Source organism: Panthera uncia, chromosome F1 (assembly GCF_023721935.1).
Source record: "Panthera uncia isolate 11264 chromosome F1, Puncia_PCG_1.0, whole genome shotgun sequence".
Classification (NCBI taxonomy): domain Eukaryota; kingdom Metazoa; phylum Chordata; class Mammalia; order Carnivora; family Felidae; genus Panthera; species Panthera uncia.
The window spans coordinates 24,545,792-24,567,047 of record NC_064813.1 but is presented as its reverse complement, the minus strand read 5'-3'; the positions used below and the strand labels follow the sequence as shown (position 1 = coordinate 24,567,047).

Genomic DNA, 21,256 nt, shown 5'->3' with positions numbered 1-21,256 from the left:
GCCCCACGTCGAGCCCCACGTCGAGCCCCACGTCGAGCCCCACGTCGGGCTCTGGGCCGATGGCTCAGAGCCTGGAGCCTGCTTCCGATTCTGTGTCTCCCTCTCTCTCTGCCCCTCCCCTGTTCATGCTGTGTCTCTCTCTGTCTCAAAAATAAATAAATGTTAAAAAAAATTTTTTAAAAAAAGAAAGAGTCCCTTAGCTCAGAGCTAATCTGCACACTGGGAGAGATTTTTGGTTTTGTTTTTGTGTTTTAGCTGTAGGTGTTTATGGAAATCTCAGGTCTTTGGCTACCTGAGTAGTCACTTCAGATGTAAATAGGTTAAGATTACCAATTAAAAGACAGAGACTGGTAGAATAGATAAAGAAATATGACCCAGGGGTGCCTGGGTAGCTCAGTTGGTTAAGAATCTGACTCTTGGGTGGCTCAGTCGATTGAGCATCTGACTTCAGCTCTGGTCATATCTTACAGTTTGTGGGTTCGAACCCTGTGTCGGGCTCTGTGCTGACAAGCTCAGAGCCTGGAGCCTGCTTCGGATTCTGTCTCCCTCTCTCTGCCTCTTCCCCATTTGCACTCTGTCACTCTGGCAAAAATAAACATTAAAAAGGAAAAAAAAAAATCTGACTCTTGGTTTTGGCTCAGGTCATGATCTCATGGTTTGTGAGTTTGAGCCCTGTGTTAGGCTCTGTGTTGGTGGCACAGACCCTGCTTGAGATTCTCTCTCTCTCTCTCTCTCTCTCTCTCTCTCTCTCTGCCCCTCCCAGCTTACATTCTCTCTTCCCCTCCCTCAAAATAAATAAATAGACATTTAAAAAAATATATGATCCAACTATATTATCTCTACAAGGGAATTACTATATCCAAGGATACAAACAGATTAATACTGAGAGGATAGAAAAAGGTATTCCATACAAATAGTAAACAAAGGAGAACTATGGTGGTTATACTAATATTAAACAAAATAGACTTTAAACCAAAAACTGTTACCAAAGACTAAAAGGGACATTATTTATTGACAAAAAATTTTAATTCATCAAGCATATGTAATAAGCATATATACACCAAACAATGAAGACCCCAACATATATGAAGTAAACATTAACAGAATTAAAGGGAGCAATAGTTGGGAGACTTCCATACTCCTCTTATGATAATGATTAGAACATCTAGATAGAAGGTCAATAAGAAAGTAGAAGATTTAACACTGTAACCTAGGTAGACCTGACACACATATATATAGACCTAAACATATATACAGAACCCAACACAGAAGAATACATACTTTTCCTTAAGTGCACATATAACATTCTCCAGATACATCATACATTAAGCCACAAAGCAAGTCTCAATAACTATCTTCTCTGACCACACGAAATTAAGTGAGATATTGATAACATCAGGAAAACTGGAAAATTAACAAACATGTAGAAATAAAACAACACACCTTTAGACAACCAATGGGTCAGGGAAGAAAACCCAAGGTAAATTAGAGAATGCTTTGAGATGAATGAAAACAAAAACACAACATACCAAAATTTATGGGATGCTGAAAGCAGAGTTCAGAGTGAAATTTATGGCAATAAGTACCTACATTAAACAAGATCTCAAATTAACAACCTAACTTAACATCATAAGGAACTAGGAAAAGAACAATTTAAATTCAAAGCCAACCGAAGAAAGGAAATAAAGATTAGAGAAGAGGTAAATGAAATGGAGAACCAAAAAACAGTAGGATTAATAAAATCCAAAGTTGATTCTTTGAAAAGCTCAACAAAATTGACAAACCTTCAGCTAAACTGACTAAAAGAAGAGGGATAAAAACAGAAATACTCAAGCCAGAAATGAAAGTGGGGACATTATTACTGACTTTACAGAAATAAAAAGCATTATAAGAAAATATGAATAACTCTATACCAACAAATGCACCAAAGCCTCCTGCTTTGCTTTGCTTTTTCAATACTACTTTGGCTATTCGGGGTCTTGAAAAGACAATTTGGAATGGGATACCTCTCTTTCTCCTAGATCTGGAAGAATGGCTAATATTTAGTTTAGGCACTGGAACAAGTACTTATTTTTGCCAGGAATGATTGAAAAGCCAGAGTGGGGGCGCCTGGGTGGCGCAGTCGGTTAAGCGTCCGACTTCAGCCAGGTCACGATCTCGCGGTCCGTGAGTTCGAGCCCCGCGTCAGGCTCTGGGCTGATGGCTCGGAGCCTGGAGCCTGTTTCCGATTCTGTGTCTCCCTCTCTCTCTGCCCCTCCCCCGTTCATGCTCTGTCTCTCTCTGTCCCAAAAATAAATAAAAAACGTTGAAAAAACAAATTAAAAAAAAAAAAAAAAGAAAAGCCAGAGTGTATGGAAAGAGCCCAAATGTCCATCGACTGACGAATGGATAAAGAAGATGTGGTATGTATATATATATATATATATATATATATATATATATACACACACACATATATATATATACACACACACACATATATATATACACACACATAATGGATTATTACTCAGCAACAAAGAATGAAATCTTGCCATTTGCAACAATGTGGATGGAACTACATTGTATTATGCTAAGCGAAATAAGCCAGTCAGAGAAAGAGAAATATCATATGATTTCACTCATCGCATATGTGGAATTTAAGAAACACTATAGATGAACACAGGGGAAGGGAAGGAAAAATAAGATACAAACAGAGAGGGAGACAAACCATAAGAGACTCTTAAATAAGGAAAACAAACTGAGGGTGGCTGGAGGGGAGGTGGGTGGGGAGATGGGCTAAATGGGTGATGGGCAATAAGGAGGCCACTTGTTGGGATGAGCACTGGGTGTTATATGTAAGTGATGAATCACTGGGTTCTACTCCTGAAATCAATACTACACTGGACGTTAACTAACTTGAATTTAAATGTAAAAAAATAAATAAATAAAAATAACATCTTAAAAAAAGAAAGAAAGAAAAGCCAGAGTGTTCTAAACCTAAAGACAGTCATCACAATTTGAGAACTTGGAGAATAAGCGAAGAGGTAAGGACTCATATTTAATTTGGTTGACTAAAAGGATATTTATGACAGTAAGTGAATAAAGAATACAGAAGGACTAGGGATGGGCTGTGTTCAAAAGACAATAAGTTCAATAGAACTGCTGTATGTTGCCAAGACATCCAGGTAAAGATGCTTACAAAGACATGTAGTGATGTTGGTCAGCAGAGAATACAAGCAAGAAAGGAAAGAGAAAAAATAATAAAGTTACTGAGAAATCATTGTGTGCCAGGTACTACTAGGTTTATATGTAACATCTCATATCATCCTCAAGAACTCCTATAAGATAGTGGTGGTAGTTTACTACTAACATTTATTGAGTACTTACTATGTACTGGGCATATTCTAAACATATTACAGATATGAATTCATTTAATCTTCACATATAAAATATAAATAAGAAACACAAACACTTTATAAATGAGGAACTAAAGCACAGATGGGTAAGTAACTTGTTGAAAATCACATAACTAGTAAGTGGCAAAGCCAGAGTCTGAATCCACAAAGTCTGGCTTCAGAGCCCATGGTCTTCATCATCACAATATATAGTTTTGACCTCTCTCTCCCTAATTTCGGGGGCTTTTTAAGTTTTTATTTAAATTCAAGTTAGTTAACATAAAGTGTAATATTAGTTTTAGTTGCACAATATAATGATTCAACACTTCCATACAACACCCGGTGCTCATCACAAGTGCCCTCCTTTATCCCCATCACCTAGTTCACCCAACCCCTCACCCACTTCCCCCCTGGTAACCATCAGTTTGTTCTCTATAATTAAGAGTCTGTTTCTTGATTTGTCCTTCTCTTTTTTTACCCTTTGCTCATTTGTTTTGTTTCTTAAATTCCACATGAGTGAAATCATATGGTATTTGTCTTTGATTTATTTCATCTAGCATTAAACTATCTCCTTCCTATGTTTATAGCAGCATTGTTTACAACAACCACATTATGGAAGCAACTCAAGTGTTGGATTGGCTGTCTAAATGCTTGGTGTGTTCATATATATAATGGAGTATTATTCAGCCACAAAAAGAATGAAATCTTGCCATTTACCTCTCTTTTTAAAGCACTCTGCAAATAAGGAAATTGAGGCTCAGAAGTTAGGCAGCTTGCCCAAGATTACATAGTTATTACGTGGTCTCAGAAAGGCCACTTAAACCCTGGGCTCTCTGACTACAAAGTCTATGTCTTTTTACTATAGTACTTGTGAAGATCACCAACATAGAAATGGTGAAGCATGGATAAAACTGTTTAAGAAGAGAACATAGAGCAGGAAGAACTTTGAGTAAAGAATCCTCAAAGTTAAGAAGGCTAAATTAAAGGTTATGTACATAGCTCTGATGACTATCAGATTAAAAGATGTCCACCTCAACAGTACATCTAAAACTAAAGATCTAAGCAAAGTGGAAGTTGACGATGCTGCCATCTCAGAGGAGTCTTCCTCACGATAATTACCCAGGTCTGCAAAATTCATGGATATTTACTTACACAAATGAAGACAGGGTTGCAAACCACAAGAATAAAAAAGAAATTTCTGACTCTCTTATAGGAAAATAAAGCCAGAAACAGATTTAAAAACAAATAAAAGGGGGCGCCTGAGTGGCTCAGTCGGATAAGTGTCTGACTTTAGCTAAGGTCATGATCTTACCGTTTGTGAGTTCGAGCCCCACACTGGGCTCTCTGCTGTCAGCACAGAGACCACTTTGGTCCCCCTCTCTCTACCCCTCCCCCCAAAAATAAACAAATATTAACAAAAAAGATAAGTAAAAATAAATATGATAAAGCGAGGCTGGAGATAGAAGCAAAATCTATACCTTACTTTTTATAAAGATTTTTACAAAGATAGTTGGTAGAATAATTAATGTTATTGAATAATCTGATGTAATAAGCAATGAAAAGAAAATTAAATTTTGCTTAAAATAATAAAAATGGGTATGATAGTAGACAAGACCAGTATAATAAGCCAACTTTATCTCTCACTACTCTCCTCTTAGGTATTAAACACCATCCTTGCTGGACTTCTTTCCATTCTTCATATATACCACACTCTCTTGTCAAACATGCACTCATTTACTAATTCAACAAAACTGCTATGTACCTACCATGTGCTAAACACCATGCTAGGTGATCGGATGAATGGTAAACATAACACACCTTGCTCTCAAGAAGCTCATGTTCCCATAAAAGAGACATTTTATAGACAGCCACAAAATGTATTAAACATATAATGATAAGGGCAAGTGCAAGGTGCCATGGGAAAGGCAGTGTAATGTATTCTGGAAGGTTGAGAAAGCCTTTTTCTGTGGAAATGCTTAAATTGAGACCCGAAGGATTTGAGCAGCTCTGTGAAAAAACATGGTGTACACCAGGATGTTGAGTTAGTGAAGGAGAACAGAAGTGGGTATATGAAGGATATGATTAGGATAATTCTCAGAAAAGTGTGACTAGCAGCTGGATAGATGGTGGTGCCATTTATTGGACTAGAGAGCTCTAGAATACAAACAGGCCAATGGACAAGATCATGAATTTAATTGAGGACATTTAAGTAGATGTATTTATGAGATAATTAAGTGGTGATAAGCAATAGGCATTAGAACATATATGTCTGGGGCTAAGAACAAAAATCTGGGCTATGGATACACATCTTATATTAGTATATATAATCAAAGTCATGGGAAGAAATCAGATTAATCACTTTAGGGGTAATATACAGTGGAAAAAAAAAAGTAAGTACCAAGCATTTAGAGGACAGAAGAAGAAGAAAAAAAAAAAAACAAACTATGGAGACTGAAAACCAGGATAGTAACAGAAGACAACAAAAAAGAATATTTCAAAGAGAGAACTGTGAAATGCTAGGGAGCCATTAGGTAAGATGGAAATATTTACTCTTAGACTTAAAACATTTTTCCCTCTTGGGCTCATTAAATTTATGCTCATCTTTCAGGTTTCTGCTGAGTTATTTCTTCCAGCTAGCATTGCCAGAATTCCTAATTTTGACTTATATACCTATCATATGTACATCCTGTACATCCTCCTATCATAGCTTTTATCATTCTGTGTTTAACTGTAATTGCCTGCTTACGTGTCCATATCTCCACCATTCAAACTTCTCAAATGTATGAAGAAGCAAGACTGTGGATCTGGTTCAAAGTTGTATCTCCCTCAAATGCAGTCTTTCTCATATTTGTCCCCTATCCTTCCCATAGCTACTAAACATAGCACCCAGCAACAAGGTCTGTATTCAGTAAATAGTTGTTGACATTTATTTAATACCTATTATATGCCAATCACTGAAGTGGATGTAATGGGAGAAAACAAGACATTAATGTCAGACAAGAACCTTACCCTCAAAGAACTTCTTTTCTGATTATATGCAACTGCAACTTAAATGAACAAATAGAGATAAAGTGTATTTCTTACCATGTCAGTAGTTATCACTTTTGCCACAATATGTGTTATAGTCTTTCCAAAGTCTCTTTTTCCCTTCCTGCGCCTTAGGATTCTTGGGAAGAAAGGTCCATGAACTCTAGAGTTGAAAACATTTATTTATGATTAAATTAATCAGAAAAAAACTCAAGCTATACTTACTTAGAAAATAAAACGTGGCACCAAGCATCTTTGAGAAGTAGGCTTCGCTATTTTAAACTCTTTGAGAGCAATGAGCAACTTGAGAGCAATTATGATTTAACTCTTAGATAACTGAGTATTTATTTAAAAAAAATTTTTTTTAACGTTTTATTTATTTTTGAGACAAGGAGAGACACAGCATGAACAGGGGAGGGTCAGAGAGAGGGAGACAGAATCTGAAACAGGCTCCAGGCTCTGAGTGGTCAGCACAGAGCCCGACGCGGGGCTCGAACTCACAGACCGCGAGATCATGACCTGAGCGAAGTCGGCCGCCCAACTGACTGAGCCACCCAGGCGCCCCGATAACTGAGTATTTAAACCCTTGATCTCTAAAATCTTTTCATTTTCATGGATTGTATGTATGTATGTAACCCATTACAATCAGTACCTGTCACCTCAACTCTTCAATACAGTAGAAAATTTTCCTGATTGCACTTTGATAGCCCACTGAATTGTGGACTCACAACAAAGCAAAGGTGGGTTATGTCTGCGATACTAAGGCATAAAAATGTGTAAGGACATGCCTAATTTTAGACACTGTGTTCAAGTAACAGAATGTTTTGTTTCAAAGGATATGGCCTCCATAGGTATGTTGGCTGTGGCCTCCCAGCACAACAATTCTAGCTTCTCTCTGAGTTGTGGGGTTTTGTTTGTTTGTTGTTTAGCACTTCTAATTCCACTCTTTCTCTTCTTTCTGCTCTTCTTTACAATTCCCGCTTCCTATCACTTAATCATGTTAAGTGTCATCAAAAGAAAGAAAGAAAGTTTGAATATAATTTATCATTACTATCAGCCAAAAGGGACACCCCTTTTCCAATAGATGTAGACTTACTAATCTCCTTCGGTGTCATATTTTGGGTTCTCTGAAGCACATTATTGTTGGATACAAATGGGATGCAGCTTTCGTACCAATATTTTTCATCTTCAAAAGTTTCATTGAATATTTCAAAAGTAAACCTAGTCAGCATTTCTATACCTGTTTAAGCAAGTGGTTATGATCTTGAGAAAGAGAACCACTCGCACGTTTTTTCACCATATACCTGATCACCAGCTGCTCAAAGAGTACAGCACCCTATGTTCAAGAAATACAGTAGTTTATCATGTAAATCCTAGTTTTAAAATCAAAAGTATGTTTTTTTTTTTTAAAGTCAAATCTATTAAGGTATAATTTACACAACAGACACTCATTTTAAGTGAACCATGACATGAGGTTTCACAAATCTGTACACCCACTTAACTCAATCAAAATAACACAGTATAGAACATTCCCATCACACTGACAGGTTCCTTCATGCATCGTTGCAGTCAATCCTCCACACCTATTCCCAGGCAACCACTGATCTACTTTCTGTTGTTAGATAAACCCTTTCTTGGGAGTTTTTAAATGATATTTTAAAGTGAAAACATATATGAGGTACTCTTTTGTGTCTAGCTTTTTTCATTCAGCCCATGTTGAGATCGATCCATCGTATTATTTTGTGTATCAGCATTTTGTTTATATTGCTGAGTGTTTCATTATTTGATTTTCTGTATAGAAGATCGTGTCATCTGCAAATAAGAGATAATTTTATTACTTCTTCCTTTCCAATCTGGATGGCTTTTCTTTTTCTTGCCTATTGCTCTGGCTGGAACCTCTAGTACAATTTGAACAGAGATAGTAAGAGCAAACATCCTTGTCCTCTTCCTTGTCATCTTTCCTTAAGATCTTCCTGATCTTAGGAGGGAAACATCCATTCTTTCACCACTAGCTATGATTAACTTTAAGGTTTTTCATAGATGGCCTTGAACAGGTTGAGAAAGATCCCTTCTCTTCCAAGATTTTTGAGAATTTTTATGATGAAAGTGTTGAATTTTGTCAAATTCTTTTTCCGTATTAAAAGGTGCGGCTTTTGTTTTTTATTCTATTAATATGGTGCGTTATATGGATTCCTATTCATTTGTTAAGCCAATCTTACAACCCTGGGATGAATCTCACTTAGTCTTAGTGTCTGATCTTTTTAATGTATTGCTAGACTCAGTTTGTTAGCATATTCCTGAGGATTTTTGCATCTATATTCATAAGGGATATTATTCCATAGGGCTTTTTTCTTTTTCTTGTGATGTCTTTGTAGTTTTTGTATCAGGCTAATAGTGGCCTCACTAAATGAGTTAGGTAAGTGTTCCCCCTTCTATTTTTGAAAGTTTGTAAATAATTGGGTGTTAATCTTTGAAATGTTTGGTAGAATTCACCAGTGAAGACATCTGGTCTCTGGTTTTTCTTTGTGGGTGGTTTTTAATTTGCTAATTTAATCTCCTTACTTGCTATAGGTCCACTCAGGTTTTCTTTTTTGGCTTGAGTCAGTTTTGGTAGATTTAATGTTTTCAGGAATTTGTCCATTTGGTCTGGTGATCCAGTTTGTTGGCATGTAATTGCTCAGAGTATTCCTTAGTAATCCTTTTTATTTCTGTGCAGGTTTTTATGTGGATGTAAGTTTTCAACTCAGTTGGGTAAATACCAACTAGGAGCACTATTGCTGGTTCATATGCTTAGACTACATTTAGCTTTTAAGAAACTGCCAAACTGTCGTCCAAAGAAGCTGTACTGTTTTTGCATTCTAATCAACAATAAAGGAGAGTTCTTGTTCCACATCCCTGCCAGCAGTTGATATGGTCAGGGTTTTTGTTTGTTTCTGATTTTGTTTTGTTTTTGGATATTAACCATTCTAATAGGTAAGTTATGGTATCCCATTCCTTTAATTTGCAATTCCATAATGATAATGATGTCAAGCATCTTTTTATAGGCTTTTTTTTTTTTTTTAAACCAATCGTATATCTTCTTTGGTGAGGTGTTTGTTCAGAATGTTTGTCCCATTTTTAATTGGGCTGTTTGTTAGGATGAATTTTAAGAGATCTTTGTATATCTTAGATACAAGTCTTTTATCAGATATGTTTTACAAATGTTTTCTTCAAATTTTTGGCTTGTCTTTAATTCTCTTAACAGAGTCTTTCACACAGTGTTTTTAATTTTAATACAGTCCAATTTCTCAATTTTTTTCTCCCACAGATCATACTGTCAGTGTTTTATCTAAGAACTCATTGCGAACCCAAGTTCACCTACGTTTTCTTCTATGTTTTCTCCTAAAAGTCTTACAGTTTTATTTTACAGTTAGATCTACGGGTCACTTTGAGTTAATTTTTGTGAAGATGTAAGGCCTGTGTTTAGGTTCATCTTTTTGTATATGGATGTTCAATTATTATACAGCATTATTTGTTGAAAATAATATTCTTCATTGAATTTTCTTTGCTCCTTTGTCAAAGATCAATCAACTATGTTTGTGTGGATCTATTTATGGACTCTATTCTGTTCCATTGATCTATATGTTTATTCTTTCACTAATACCAGGCTTTCTTGATTACTGTAGTTTTATAAGAACCTTAAAAGTGGGTAATATGAATACACCCTCTTTTTTCTTCCCCAGTACCGTGTTAGCTATTGTAGGCTTTATGCTGTTCCATATGAATTTTAGCAATAGTCAATACCTACAAAATGGCTTGCAAATTAGGATTGCATTGAATCTACACATCAATTTGGAAGGAATTGACATATAAACAATATTGACTCTTCCAATCCATAAACAGAGAATATTTCCCCATTTATTTATATTTTTTCTGTCATCATAAGTTTTGTAGTTTTTCCACATATAGATCCTATATATATTTTATTAGATCTGTGTCTGATCTGTACCTAAGTATTTCATTTTTGGGGCTCTATTATGATATTTTTAAAATTTCAAATCATTTGTTACTGGCATATAAGAAAACAATGGACTTTTGAATATTAACCTTGCTATACTCATTTATTAGTTCCAGGGTTTTGTTGTTGTTGATGATATGATGATGATGATTCTTTGAGATTTTTTATGTACACAATTATGTCACCTGCAAAGAGTTTTATTTCTTCCTTCCCAATCTGTGTATCTTGTTATTTCCGTTTCTTGTCCTGTTGCATTATCTAGGATTTTCAGCATAATATTAAACAGGAGTAATGAGAAAAAATATCCTTGTCTTATTCCTAATATTAGGGGAGAAGCATCCAGTTTCTCATCATTAAGTATTAATGTTATACGTTTTTTGCAGATGTTATTCATCAATTTGAGGAATTCTCCTCTATCGCTTGTAATGCTTGATATATCAATTATTGAAAAAGGGATGCTAAAGTTTCTCATGTATAATAGTGGATTTCTCTGTGTCCTTGCATTTCTTTCTTTTTTTTTTTTTTTAATGTTTAGTTTTTTGAGAAATAAGAGAGGAGAGTGCAAATGGGGGAGGGGCAGAGAAAGAGGGAGACCCAGAATCTGAAGCAGGCTACAGGCTCTGAGCTGTCAGCACAGAGCTCGATGTGGGGCTCGAACTCAAAGATCTCGAGATCATAACCTGAGCCAAAGTCAGATGCTCAAATAACTGAGCCACCCAGGCACCCCTCCATGTGTCCTTGCATTTCTATCAGTTTTTGCATTACATATTTTGATGCGCTGTTGTTGGATACATACATATTAAGCATTGCTATGTCTTCTTCGAGAGCTGGACCCTTTATCATTATGCAATGCCCTTTTTTGTCCCTGGTAATTTAACTGGTTCTTTCCAAAGTCTGCTTTGTCTGAAAATAATATAGTAATCCAGCTTTTTAATGGTTGTGTTAGCATGAAGTTATCTTTCTCTGACCCTTTACTTTTAACATTTCTAAGCCTTTACATTTAAGGTTGGTTTCTTAGAGATGACAGATAGTTGAATCTGGTGTTTTTATGCACTTTGACAATCTCTATCTTTTATGTATTTAGACCATTTGCATTTAAAGTGATTACAGATACAAGGGAGGTGGGTGGGGAATGGGCTAAACAGGTGATATGTACTGAGGAGGACACTTGTGATGATGAGCACTGGGTGTTTTCTGTAAGTGATGAATCACCAAATTCCACTCCTGAAACCAATAGTATATGTTAACTAACTAGAACTTAAATGCAAATTTGGAAAAACAAAAAACAAAAAAACCAAGTGATTACTGACATAATCAAATTAATACCTACCATACTTCTAATAGTTTTGTTTGTTGTATTTGTTCTTTGTTATTTTTCCCTCCTTTTCTGCTTCCTTTGGTTACAGTTAAGCATTTTGTGATTCCACTTTCATCTATTCTCATCAATTATTTAAAAAAAAATTTTAGTGTTTTCCTTATAGACTGCAATATATATTTTAAACTAATCTTAGTCTACCTTCAAATAACACTAAACTACTTCATATATAGTGCAGGTGCCTTTTACAGAATATTCCCATTTCTTCCCTTGGTATGATGTTACTGTCACTTATTTTACCAATCCATATGCTACTATCACCCAACTACTATTTATACCATCATAACTACTATTACTTTAAACAGGTATCTTTTCAATCAGTTGAGAGAAAGAAAAATAAAAGATTTTAATTTACCTTTATTTATTCTTTCTCCAAAGTTCTTCCTTTCTATACATAGATCTGAGTTTCTGACCCTTAACAATTTTCTCCTCTCTAAAGAACTTTTCATTTTTCTTGCAGAATGATAAACTCCCTCGGCTTTTTTTTTTTCTTTTTGTTTACAAGAGCTATTACCCTTTCACTTTTGAAAAATAGTTTCACTGGATATAGAATTCTAGGTTTGTAGTTCTTTCTTTCAATGCTTTGAATATTTAACTCGTCTCTCATCTTATTTTCATGGTTTCTTATAAGAAGTCCATTGTAATTCTTACTCTTATTCATCTGTAGATAAGGTGATCTCTTCCCCCTCAGTTTTTTAATGTATGGTTTTCTTCAAATATGAAATGCCTATAATATAGATTTTTTGGTATTTATCCTGCTCAGTGTTCTCAGCTTCCTGGATCTATGATTTGGTGTCTGCATTTAATTTTGGGAAATTATTTAATTCAAACCATTCACCATTATTAATTCAAACATTTCTGCTGCTGCACTTGCTCTTTTTCACTTCTGGTATTCCAATTACATATATGCTGCACCCTTTGAAATGGTCTCACGCTACCTGGATGTTTTGTTTTTTCATTCTTTTTGCATTTGTATGAAAAAATTCTGTTGACATACCTTCAAGCTCACTGATTTCTTTCCTCAGTTTCATCCTATCTATTAGTAAACTCATCAAAGGTATTCTTCATTTTTATTTACGGCGTTTTTGATTTCTAGCATTTTCTTTTAATTCGTTCTTAAGAGTTTCTATTTCATGCTTACATTACTCATCTGTTCTTGCATGTTGTGTCCTTTTTTCATTAGAGACTAACATATTAATTACTTTTTTAAAATTCCATCTGATTAATTACAAAATCATTACTGAGTCTGGTTCTGATGCTTGCTTTCTCTCTTCAGGCTTAATTTTTTCTTGCCTTTTAGCATGTCTTATAATATTTTGTGGAAAGCCAAGCATGATATATTGACTAATAAAAACTGAAGTAAATAGGCTTTTAGTGTGAGGTTTTATATTAATCTGGCTAGGAGGTAAACTGCTTGCTGTAGCTGTAGGTATCACAAGCTTCAAAATCCTATGGTTTCCATATTTTTGCCTTTGAAAACTCCTCTTTAGACAAAGTTTGTGTCTTGTAACTTTTTTAGGTATAATTCTGTTATTTTACCGGAGCCTGGCCTAGTGTGTTGTAAAGTAAGGTGGAGAGGAAGTATTCTATAATCTTATGATTAAATATTAGTTTTTTAGTGGGTCTATGTCCCTGGGCTGTGACCTTCACAAGTGTGACGTTCACAAGTGTTTCTTAGTGCCCTCTTCCCAGAGAGGAAGGCTAGAGGGGACTGGAGTCAAGGAAATGCCCTTTCCCTAGGTGGGCAAAGGCTCTGGGAAAGTCTTTTCCCTGGTAAATAAGTCTTCGTCATGGAGGTGGTCTGGGTGTATTTCACAATGGTAACTTTTCCCATCCCCAACCAGGAGCATAATGGGATTTTTCTTGGCTCTTCATCTGAGAACTTAGTGAGATTCCTGGAGGCAAAACCACAAGAGAAGTAGGGTGTCTCCCTAAGAACTACAGCCCACCAGGAGTTTCTCACTTGCGTACTGGTCCACATTCAACCTCCAGCAGTTTATCAAAATTACCCATTTAAGTGTTCTTACAGTTTATGGCTCTAGAGAGTTATCTATTCCAGGTAAGCAGATCTTGGTTGTGACTCTGAATTTACTTCTCTCCCCAGATTTCACGGTAGCAATTTGTCCTGTGACCTCAGTTTTCTTATGGGTCCAAGAAAGTCATTTTCAGTTTCCTCAGCTTTTTTCTTGTTTTCTTGTTTCTTGTTTTTAACTCATAAGCTCTTAACATGTCAGAGCTGCATCTGAAAATATTTGGTTCTTTTTTAGTTTCCATTTATCTGTTGAGATTCTCTGTCTACTTATTAACACGAAGTTTTCCTATAATTCTTAGAACATATTTATAATAGCTGCTTTGAAGTCTTTGTCTGATAAATTCAACATCTGGCCCACTCAAAATCTGATTTTATTAACTATCTTTTTTCCTGGGTATGGATTCTATTTTCTGGTTTCTTTGCATGTCCATTAATTTTTGGTTGAACACTGGAGACTTTGGAAAATATATTCTCATAACTCTGGATTGTGGTATGTTCTTCTGAGGATTGTTAGTCTTGTACTCTAGCAGGCAATTAACTTGCCTGGGCTCAAAATCCAGCTGAAATATCTGTTCAGTTCTTTCAACCTCCATGATTCAACTACATACTTTTTTTGAAAGCATTGTTCTCAAATTTCTCTCCCCCACCAGTGCTACCATAGTTTAGTGGTCAGTCAAGAATTTGGGCAGAGTTTGTGCTCAAATTCTGGATCTGACCCCTTTTGCAACTTTCTTCTCTCAGGATACTCCACCTAAATTTCTAACTGCTTTGCCAGCCTTTAACTCTGTCCTTTGCCACCTTGTCATAGTAGGACTTCATTTTTTGCTGCCAGAGCTATGAGAACTGGCGATCACTCTGAGACTAAAAAGCAAATCCCCACTTCTTACCTATTCCAAGGATAAACTTTTCTGGCTGCTGCCTGCTTTGGTAATTTTACAGTGCCTTCAAATAGCTAGATATTTTAATATATTTTTGTCCAAATTTTATAATTGTTATCCATGAAAGGGTTTGACCAATTACCTCACTCCACCACTCCCAGGCCTAGATTGTCTGTGATTATAACTTTTAAAATGAAAGAACCCCATGTGGCCCTATGCCATTAGAATCTAAAGTCTAGTGATGTTAATTTGTATTCAAATCCAACTTTTGTTGAATCTGGATTTCTAGATAAGTAGAATTACATTTCAAAAATCTTACCTATATTGATTTCCCAAAGTAATCCCAAGGTTTTGTTACACAGGAATCCCAATAACAACATTAAAAATAGGGACTAAAATGGGATTCTTAGTGATTAAAAAAATAAGTCAAATTTGAAAGAAAATACAAAAAGATTTAGGCTAACTGTTAGTTGCTAGACATGTAAAATGTGGCTCAAAATTCATAAGGCAAAGAATGCGTACAAGTGGAACACATTAAGAAGGGGTTTAACAATCTAGTATGAAATAGTCAGAAGTCCTTTGGCCCTGTTCAAAATTTTTCATTAATTTTGAAACCATAAGCAAGTATGCCTATTTCCCCTGTATCTAAAACAAAGACAGGAATATATACTTTACTGCATAGTAATGTAAAAATATTTTAATACATTTTGAAGTACTCTGGAGAATGATGCTAGTTAAATCTACATTGTTTTATTTATCATAAAAACAACTTATCAACTTAATGTTGGTTAGAAAAGAAGAAATTATGCGGCAGCCAAATTAACCAACCTTCTCCTTTACTTTGCATATTACATGTGGTGGAGATCTGCCTCCTCTTTTCTTAGGCTCTGGCCAAAATCAAGAAGGTAAAGATGAAAGATAAGGAAAAGAACTAGATTGATGACACTTTTTTAAATCTGAAATTCCAATGATTTCAGTGAATTCAGTTATATAAAAATAATTTTCCAATACTGGTAGTTGTACTTTGTTCTTATCTCAAAAATTGGACATCTAATTTTATAATCTACTTCAATCAGGGTAACATATGATATGATATGATATGATAAAAGAATGACCATGTCATCTTTTTGTTTAAAATGGAACAAATTATTACCGGAGGCGTAAATCTTCCCACATTTTCAATAATCCACACAGCATTACTATCTCATAGTATTTTTTCCAGCATTCAACGGTCTCTGCTGCAGATGGATCTTCCTTAATATTGCTCTGATACTCGATGAGTTCAACACGTTTATTTTTATACTTCTCCAAAGTTTTTTTGAAACGTTGTGCAATAGGACCAGGTATGGTTCCATCTTGTATATCACACCACCTGTAAAGTAGCAGCATAATTACAATGTTTATCTTATGTAATGTGCTGAGTAAGTTTTTTTTTTTAATTTTTTTTAACTTTTATTCATTTTTTGAGAGACAGAGAGAAACAGGGCTTGAGTGGGGGAGGGGCAGAGACAGAGGGAGACACAGAATCCAATGCAGGCTCCAGGCTCTGAACTGACAGCACAGAGCCCGACATGGGGCTTGAACTCAAGGACCGTGAGATCTTGACCTGAGCTGAAGTCAGATGCTTAACTGACTGAGCCACCCAGGCGCCCCGTGAGTAAGTTTTTAACTATACTTACAAATTAATTCTTTCTTCAATCAAAGCAGTATAATTCTCACAACTTTCTTCATCATCCCAGTCTCTCCAAAGAAAGTCATAAAAAAACCTATGATGAATAAAATTAATAAAAAGTGATCAAAAAGAGCCAATACCATGTATAGAATTAAAAAGACATTCTCATGTCAGAATTCTTTATATGAATTCTAAGAAAATACATATATATTTACAATTTTTAAATGTTTTATTTATTTTTGAGAGAGAGACAGAGAGAGAGACAAACAGAGCATGAACAGGGGAAGGGCAGAAAGAGGAGACACAGAATCCAAAGCAGGTTCCAGGCTCTGAGCTCTAGGGCTTGAATTCACAAACCATGAGATCATGACCTGAGTCAAAGTTGGACACTTAACTGGCTGAATCACCCAGATGTCCAGAAAAATATTTTTAAATAACTTTCAGTGAACTAATATTAAAATCAAACCTTTATTTTTATTTTATTTTTTTTAAGTTAATTTGAGAGAGAGAGAGAGAGCAAGTGGAGAAGGGGCAGAGAGAGGGAGAGAGAGAGAATCCCAAGCAGGCTCCGCACTGTCAGTGCAGAGCCCAATGTGGGGCTGGAACTCCCAAACCATGAGATCATGACCAGAGCCAAAATAAAGAGTTGGACATTGGGGGCCTGGGTGGCTCAGTCGGTTGAGCATCTGACTTTGGCTCAGGTCATGATCTTGCAGTTTGTGGGTTTTAGCCCTGTGTTGGGCTTGGTGCAGACAGCTCAGAGACTGGAGCCTCTCAAAAATAAATAAACATTAAAAAAAAAATTATTTTAAATGGACAGGGGCACCTGGCTGGCTCAGTCAGTGAGCACGTGACTCTTGATCTCAGGGTCATGAATTGGGTGTAGAGATTGCTTAAAAAATAAATAAACAAAAAAACAAACTTTAAAAAAAATGGACAAATTTAATTCAGCAGTGAGTAAAAATTAAATCAATAACTATTACAAAGTTCTTATACACTTACATATTAACTTTTTGAATATGATAATTTTAACGTTAAGAGGTAAAAAGGTCAAATACCTTACAACTTCCAAGGCCAAAGCAATATCATGATTATCAGAATCTTGTCCTTCAACAGGGTAGACTTCCAAGAGAGGCACACTGTGCTCCAGTTCTTCCAAAATCTCATTGACCAAACCCCTTGGAATATTTGCAATATTAGAAGAAAAGGGCTCAGCAACAGATACAGTAACTTTGAAACAAGATGATGAGCTTTGATGTGGTTTACAAATTACCTAAGGTAAATATTATAAAATCTGTAGTTACAAATCAAACCACAAAGATTTTTTCCTCACACATGATGTACTTAAAAAATTTCTTCTTTTAAATTTTATGATTCCTTTAACCACACACACAAAGTCATTATAGATCAATATTAAATAAAATAACACAATTTTTCAAAGCCCACATTTTTTAGTTCCAGTATAGTTATCAGTGTTCTATTAGTTTCTGGTGTACAATATAGTGATTCAACAATTCCATATACCACTCAGTGCTCATCAAGATAAGTGTTAATCCTCTCCGCCTATTTCACCCATCCCTCTACCCACCTTCCCTCTGGTAACCATCTGTTTGTTCGGTTTGTTCTGTATAGTTGAGAGTTTTTTTGTTTGTCCCTTTTGTTTTCTTTCTTTGTTTTCTCTCTCTCTCTTTTAGTTTTTATTTATTTTGAGAGAGATAGAGGGAGAGTACATGAGAGCAGGGGAGGAGGGAGGGAAGGAGGGGGGGAGAGAGAGAGAGAGAGAGAGAGAGAGAGAGAGAGAGAGAATCCTAAGCAGGCTCTGCACTGTCAGCGCAAAGCCTGACTGACGTGGGGCTCGATCTCATGAACCATGAGATCATGACCTGAGATGAAATCAAGAATCAGACACTTAACTGACTGAGCTACCCAGGCGCCCTTCTCTTATTTTCTTTATGAAATTCCACACGTGAGTGAAATCATACAGTATTTGTTTTTCTCTGGCTTATTTCGCTTAGCATTATACTCTCTAGATCCATCCATGTTGTTGCAAATGGCAAGATTTCCTTCTTTTTTTTTTTTTTGGTGGCTTCATAATATTCTATTACGCACACACACACCCACACATTGTCTTTATCCACTTATCTGTCACTGCACACTTGACCTGCTTACATAATTTGGCTATTGTGAACAATTCTGCAATAAACACAGGGGTGAATTTATCCTTTTGAAGTAGCGTTTTTGTATTCTTTGAATAAATACCCTGTAGTATGAATACTGGATAACTATTTCTATTTTTAGTTTTTTGAGGAACCTCCATACTGTCTTCCAATGGCTGTACCAGTTTGCATTCCCACCAACAGTGCAAAAGGATTCCTCTTTCTCCACATTTTCATCAACACTGTTGTTTCCTGTTTCTGATTTTAGCCATTCTCAAAGGTGTGAGGTAATATCTCATTGTATATCTCTGATGATGAGTGATGAATATCTTTTCATGTTTTCATGTCTGTTGGCCATCTGAATGTCTTCTTTGGAGAAATGTCTGTTCATGTCTTGTGCCCATTTTATAACTGCATTATTTGCTTTTTGAGTGGTGACTTTTATAAGTTCTTTATATATTTTAGATACTAACCCTTTAGCAGAAATGTCATTTGCAAATATCTTCTCCCATTCATTGGGTTATCTTTTAGTTTTTTTGCTTGTTTCTTTCACTGTACAGAAGCTTTTTATTTTGGTCAAGTCCCAATAGTTTATTTTTGCTATTGTTTCCCTTGGCTCAAGAGACCTATCTAGAAAAATGTTACTATGCCTGATGTCAGAGAAATTACTGCCTGTGCTCTGTTCTAGGATTTTTATGGTTTCAGATCTAACATTTAGGTCTTTAATTCATTTTGAATTTATTTTTGTGTATGGTGTGAAAAGAGGTCCAGTTTCATCCTTTGGCATGTTGCTGTCCAGTTTTCCTAGCACAATTTGTTGAAGAGACAATCTTTTTCTCATTGCATATTCTTGCCTCCTTTGTCAAAGATTAATTGACCATATAGTTTATTTTGGGGTTTTCTATTATATTCCATTGATCTATGTGTCTGTTTTTGTGCCAATACCATACTGTTTTGATTACTACCACTTTATAAAGTATATTTTGAAATCTTGGATTATGATACCTACAGTTTCATTCTTTTTCAAGATTTCTTTGGCTATCCAAAGCCAATGGAATTTATAGTTCTGTACAAATTTTTGGACGACTTATTCTAGTTCTGTGAAAAATGCTATTGGTATTTTGATAGAGATTGCATTAAATCTGTAGATTACTTTTGGGTAGTGTGGACATTTTAACAATATTTGTTCTCCCAATCGATAAACATGGAATATCTTTCCATTTTTTGTGTCATCTTCAATTTCTTTCATCATTGTTTTCTAATTTTCAGAGTACAGGTCTTTCACCTTCTTGGTTAAGTTTATTCCTGGGTATTTTATTATTTTTGGTGCAATTGTAAATGAAACTGTTTTCTTAATTTCTCTGCTACTTCAGTATTAATGTATAGAAAAGCAACACATTTCTGTATACTGATTTTGTATCCTGAAACTTTGCTGAACAATCAGTTCTAGTATTTTGGTGGAATCTTCAGGATTTTCTATATATAGTATCAAGTCATAAATAGTGAAAGTTTTGCTTCTTTCTTACCAATCTGGATGTTTGTTATTTCTTTTTGTTGTCTGATTGCTGTGGCTAGGACTGCCAGTAATATGTTGAATAAAAGTGGTGAGAGTGGACATTCATGTCTTGTTCCTGACCTTAGGGGAAAAAGCTGTTTTTCACCAGTGAATATGATGTTAGCTCTGGATTTTTCATATATAGTTTTTATTGTGTTGAAGTATGTTCCCTCTAAACTTACTTTGTTGAGGGTTTTTATCATGAATGGATATCCTTTGTCTTACTGATGTTATATACCACATTAATTGATTTGTGAATACTCAATAACACATCCTAGGAATGAATCCCACTTGGTTGTGGTAATATTTTTAATGTATTGTTGGACTCAGTTTGCTAATATTTGGTGAGGATTTTTGCATCTATGGTCATCAGAGATATTGGCCTGTAGTGCTCTCTCTCTCTCTCTTTAAATTTTTTTAAAGTTTATTTATTTATTTTGAGAGAGACAGCATGAGCAGGGAAGGGGCAGAGAGAGAGAGGGTGAGAGAGAGAATCACAAGTAGGCTCTGCACTGTTGGCATAGAGCCCGATGTGGGGCTTGAACTCATGAAATTGTGAGACCATGACTTGAGTCAAAACTGAGAGTCAGATACAGCTGACTGAGCCACCCAGGTGCCCCCCCCCCTTTTTTTTGGTATTGTTTTGGTATCTGGTTTTGGTATCAGAGTAATGCTGGCCTCCTAGAATGAATTTGAAAGCTTTCCTTCCTCTTCTTCTTCTTCTTTTTTTGGGGGGGGGGGGATAGTTTGAGCAGAATATGTATTGTCTCTTTAAATGTTTAGTGGAATTCACCTTTGAAGCCGTCTGGTCTTGGACTTTTGTTTGTTGGGAGTTTTTTTGATTACCAATTCAATTTCATTGCTGATAATCATTCTGTTTAAATTTTTTGTTTCTTCCTGCTTCAGCTTTGGTAGGTTATATATTTCTAGGAATTGATCTACTTCTTCTAGGTTGTTCAATTTTTTGGCATATAACTTTCCATAATATTCTTAGCATTTTTGTATTTGTGGTGTTAGTTGTTATTTCTCCTTTTCTATTTCTGATTTTGAGTTCTCTCTGTCTCTTTTGATGAGCTGGCTGAAGGTGTATCAATTTTGTTTACCTTTTCCAAGAACCAACTCCTGGTTTTCATAGATCTCTTTTATTGTTTTTTTTTTTTTTTTTTTTTTTTTTTTTTTTTTTTTTT

General features: G+C 35.5%; 1 protein-coding gene across 1 annotated transcript in view; it reads right to left on the bottom strand.

The window, feature by feature from the left end:
- The window catches only part of SHCBP1L (SHC binding and spindle associated 1 like), a 37,369-nt gene that overhangs the window by 7,987 nt on the left and 8,126 nt on the right, over positions 1-21,256 (bottom strand). Inside the window, exons 3-6 of the mRNA XM_049634118.1 lie at positions 17,417-17,631; positions 16,366-16,452; positions 15,840-16,058; positions 6,462-6,567 (exon numbers count right to left, since the gene is read on the bottom strand). Coding sequence (XP_049490075.1) covers positions 6,462-6,567; positions 15,840-16,058; positions 16,366-16,452; positions 17,417-17,631 — 627 coding nt within the window. The remainder of the gene's footprint in view (positions 1-6,461; positions 6,568-15,839; positions 16,059-16,365; positions 16,453-17,416; positions 17,632-21,256) is intronic.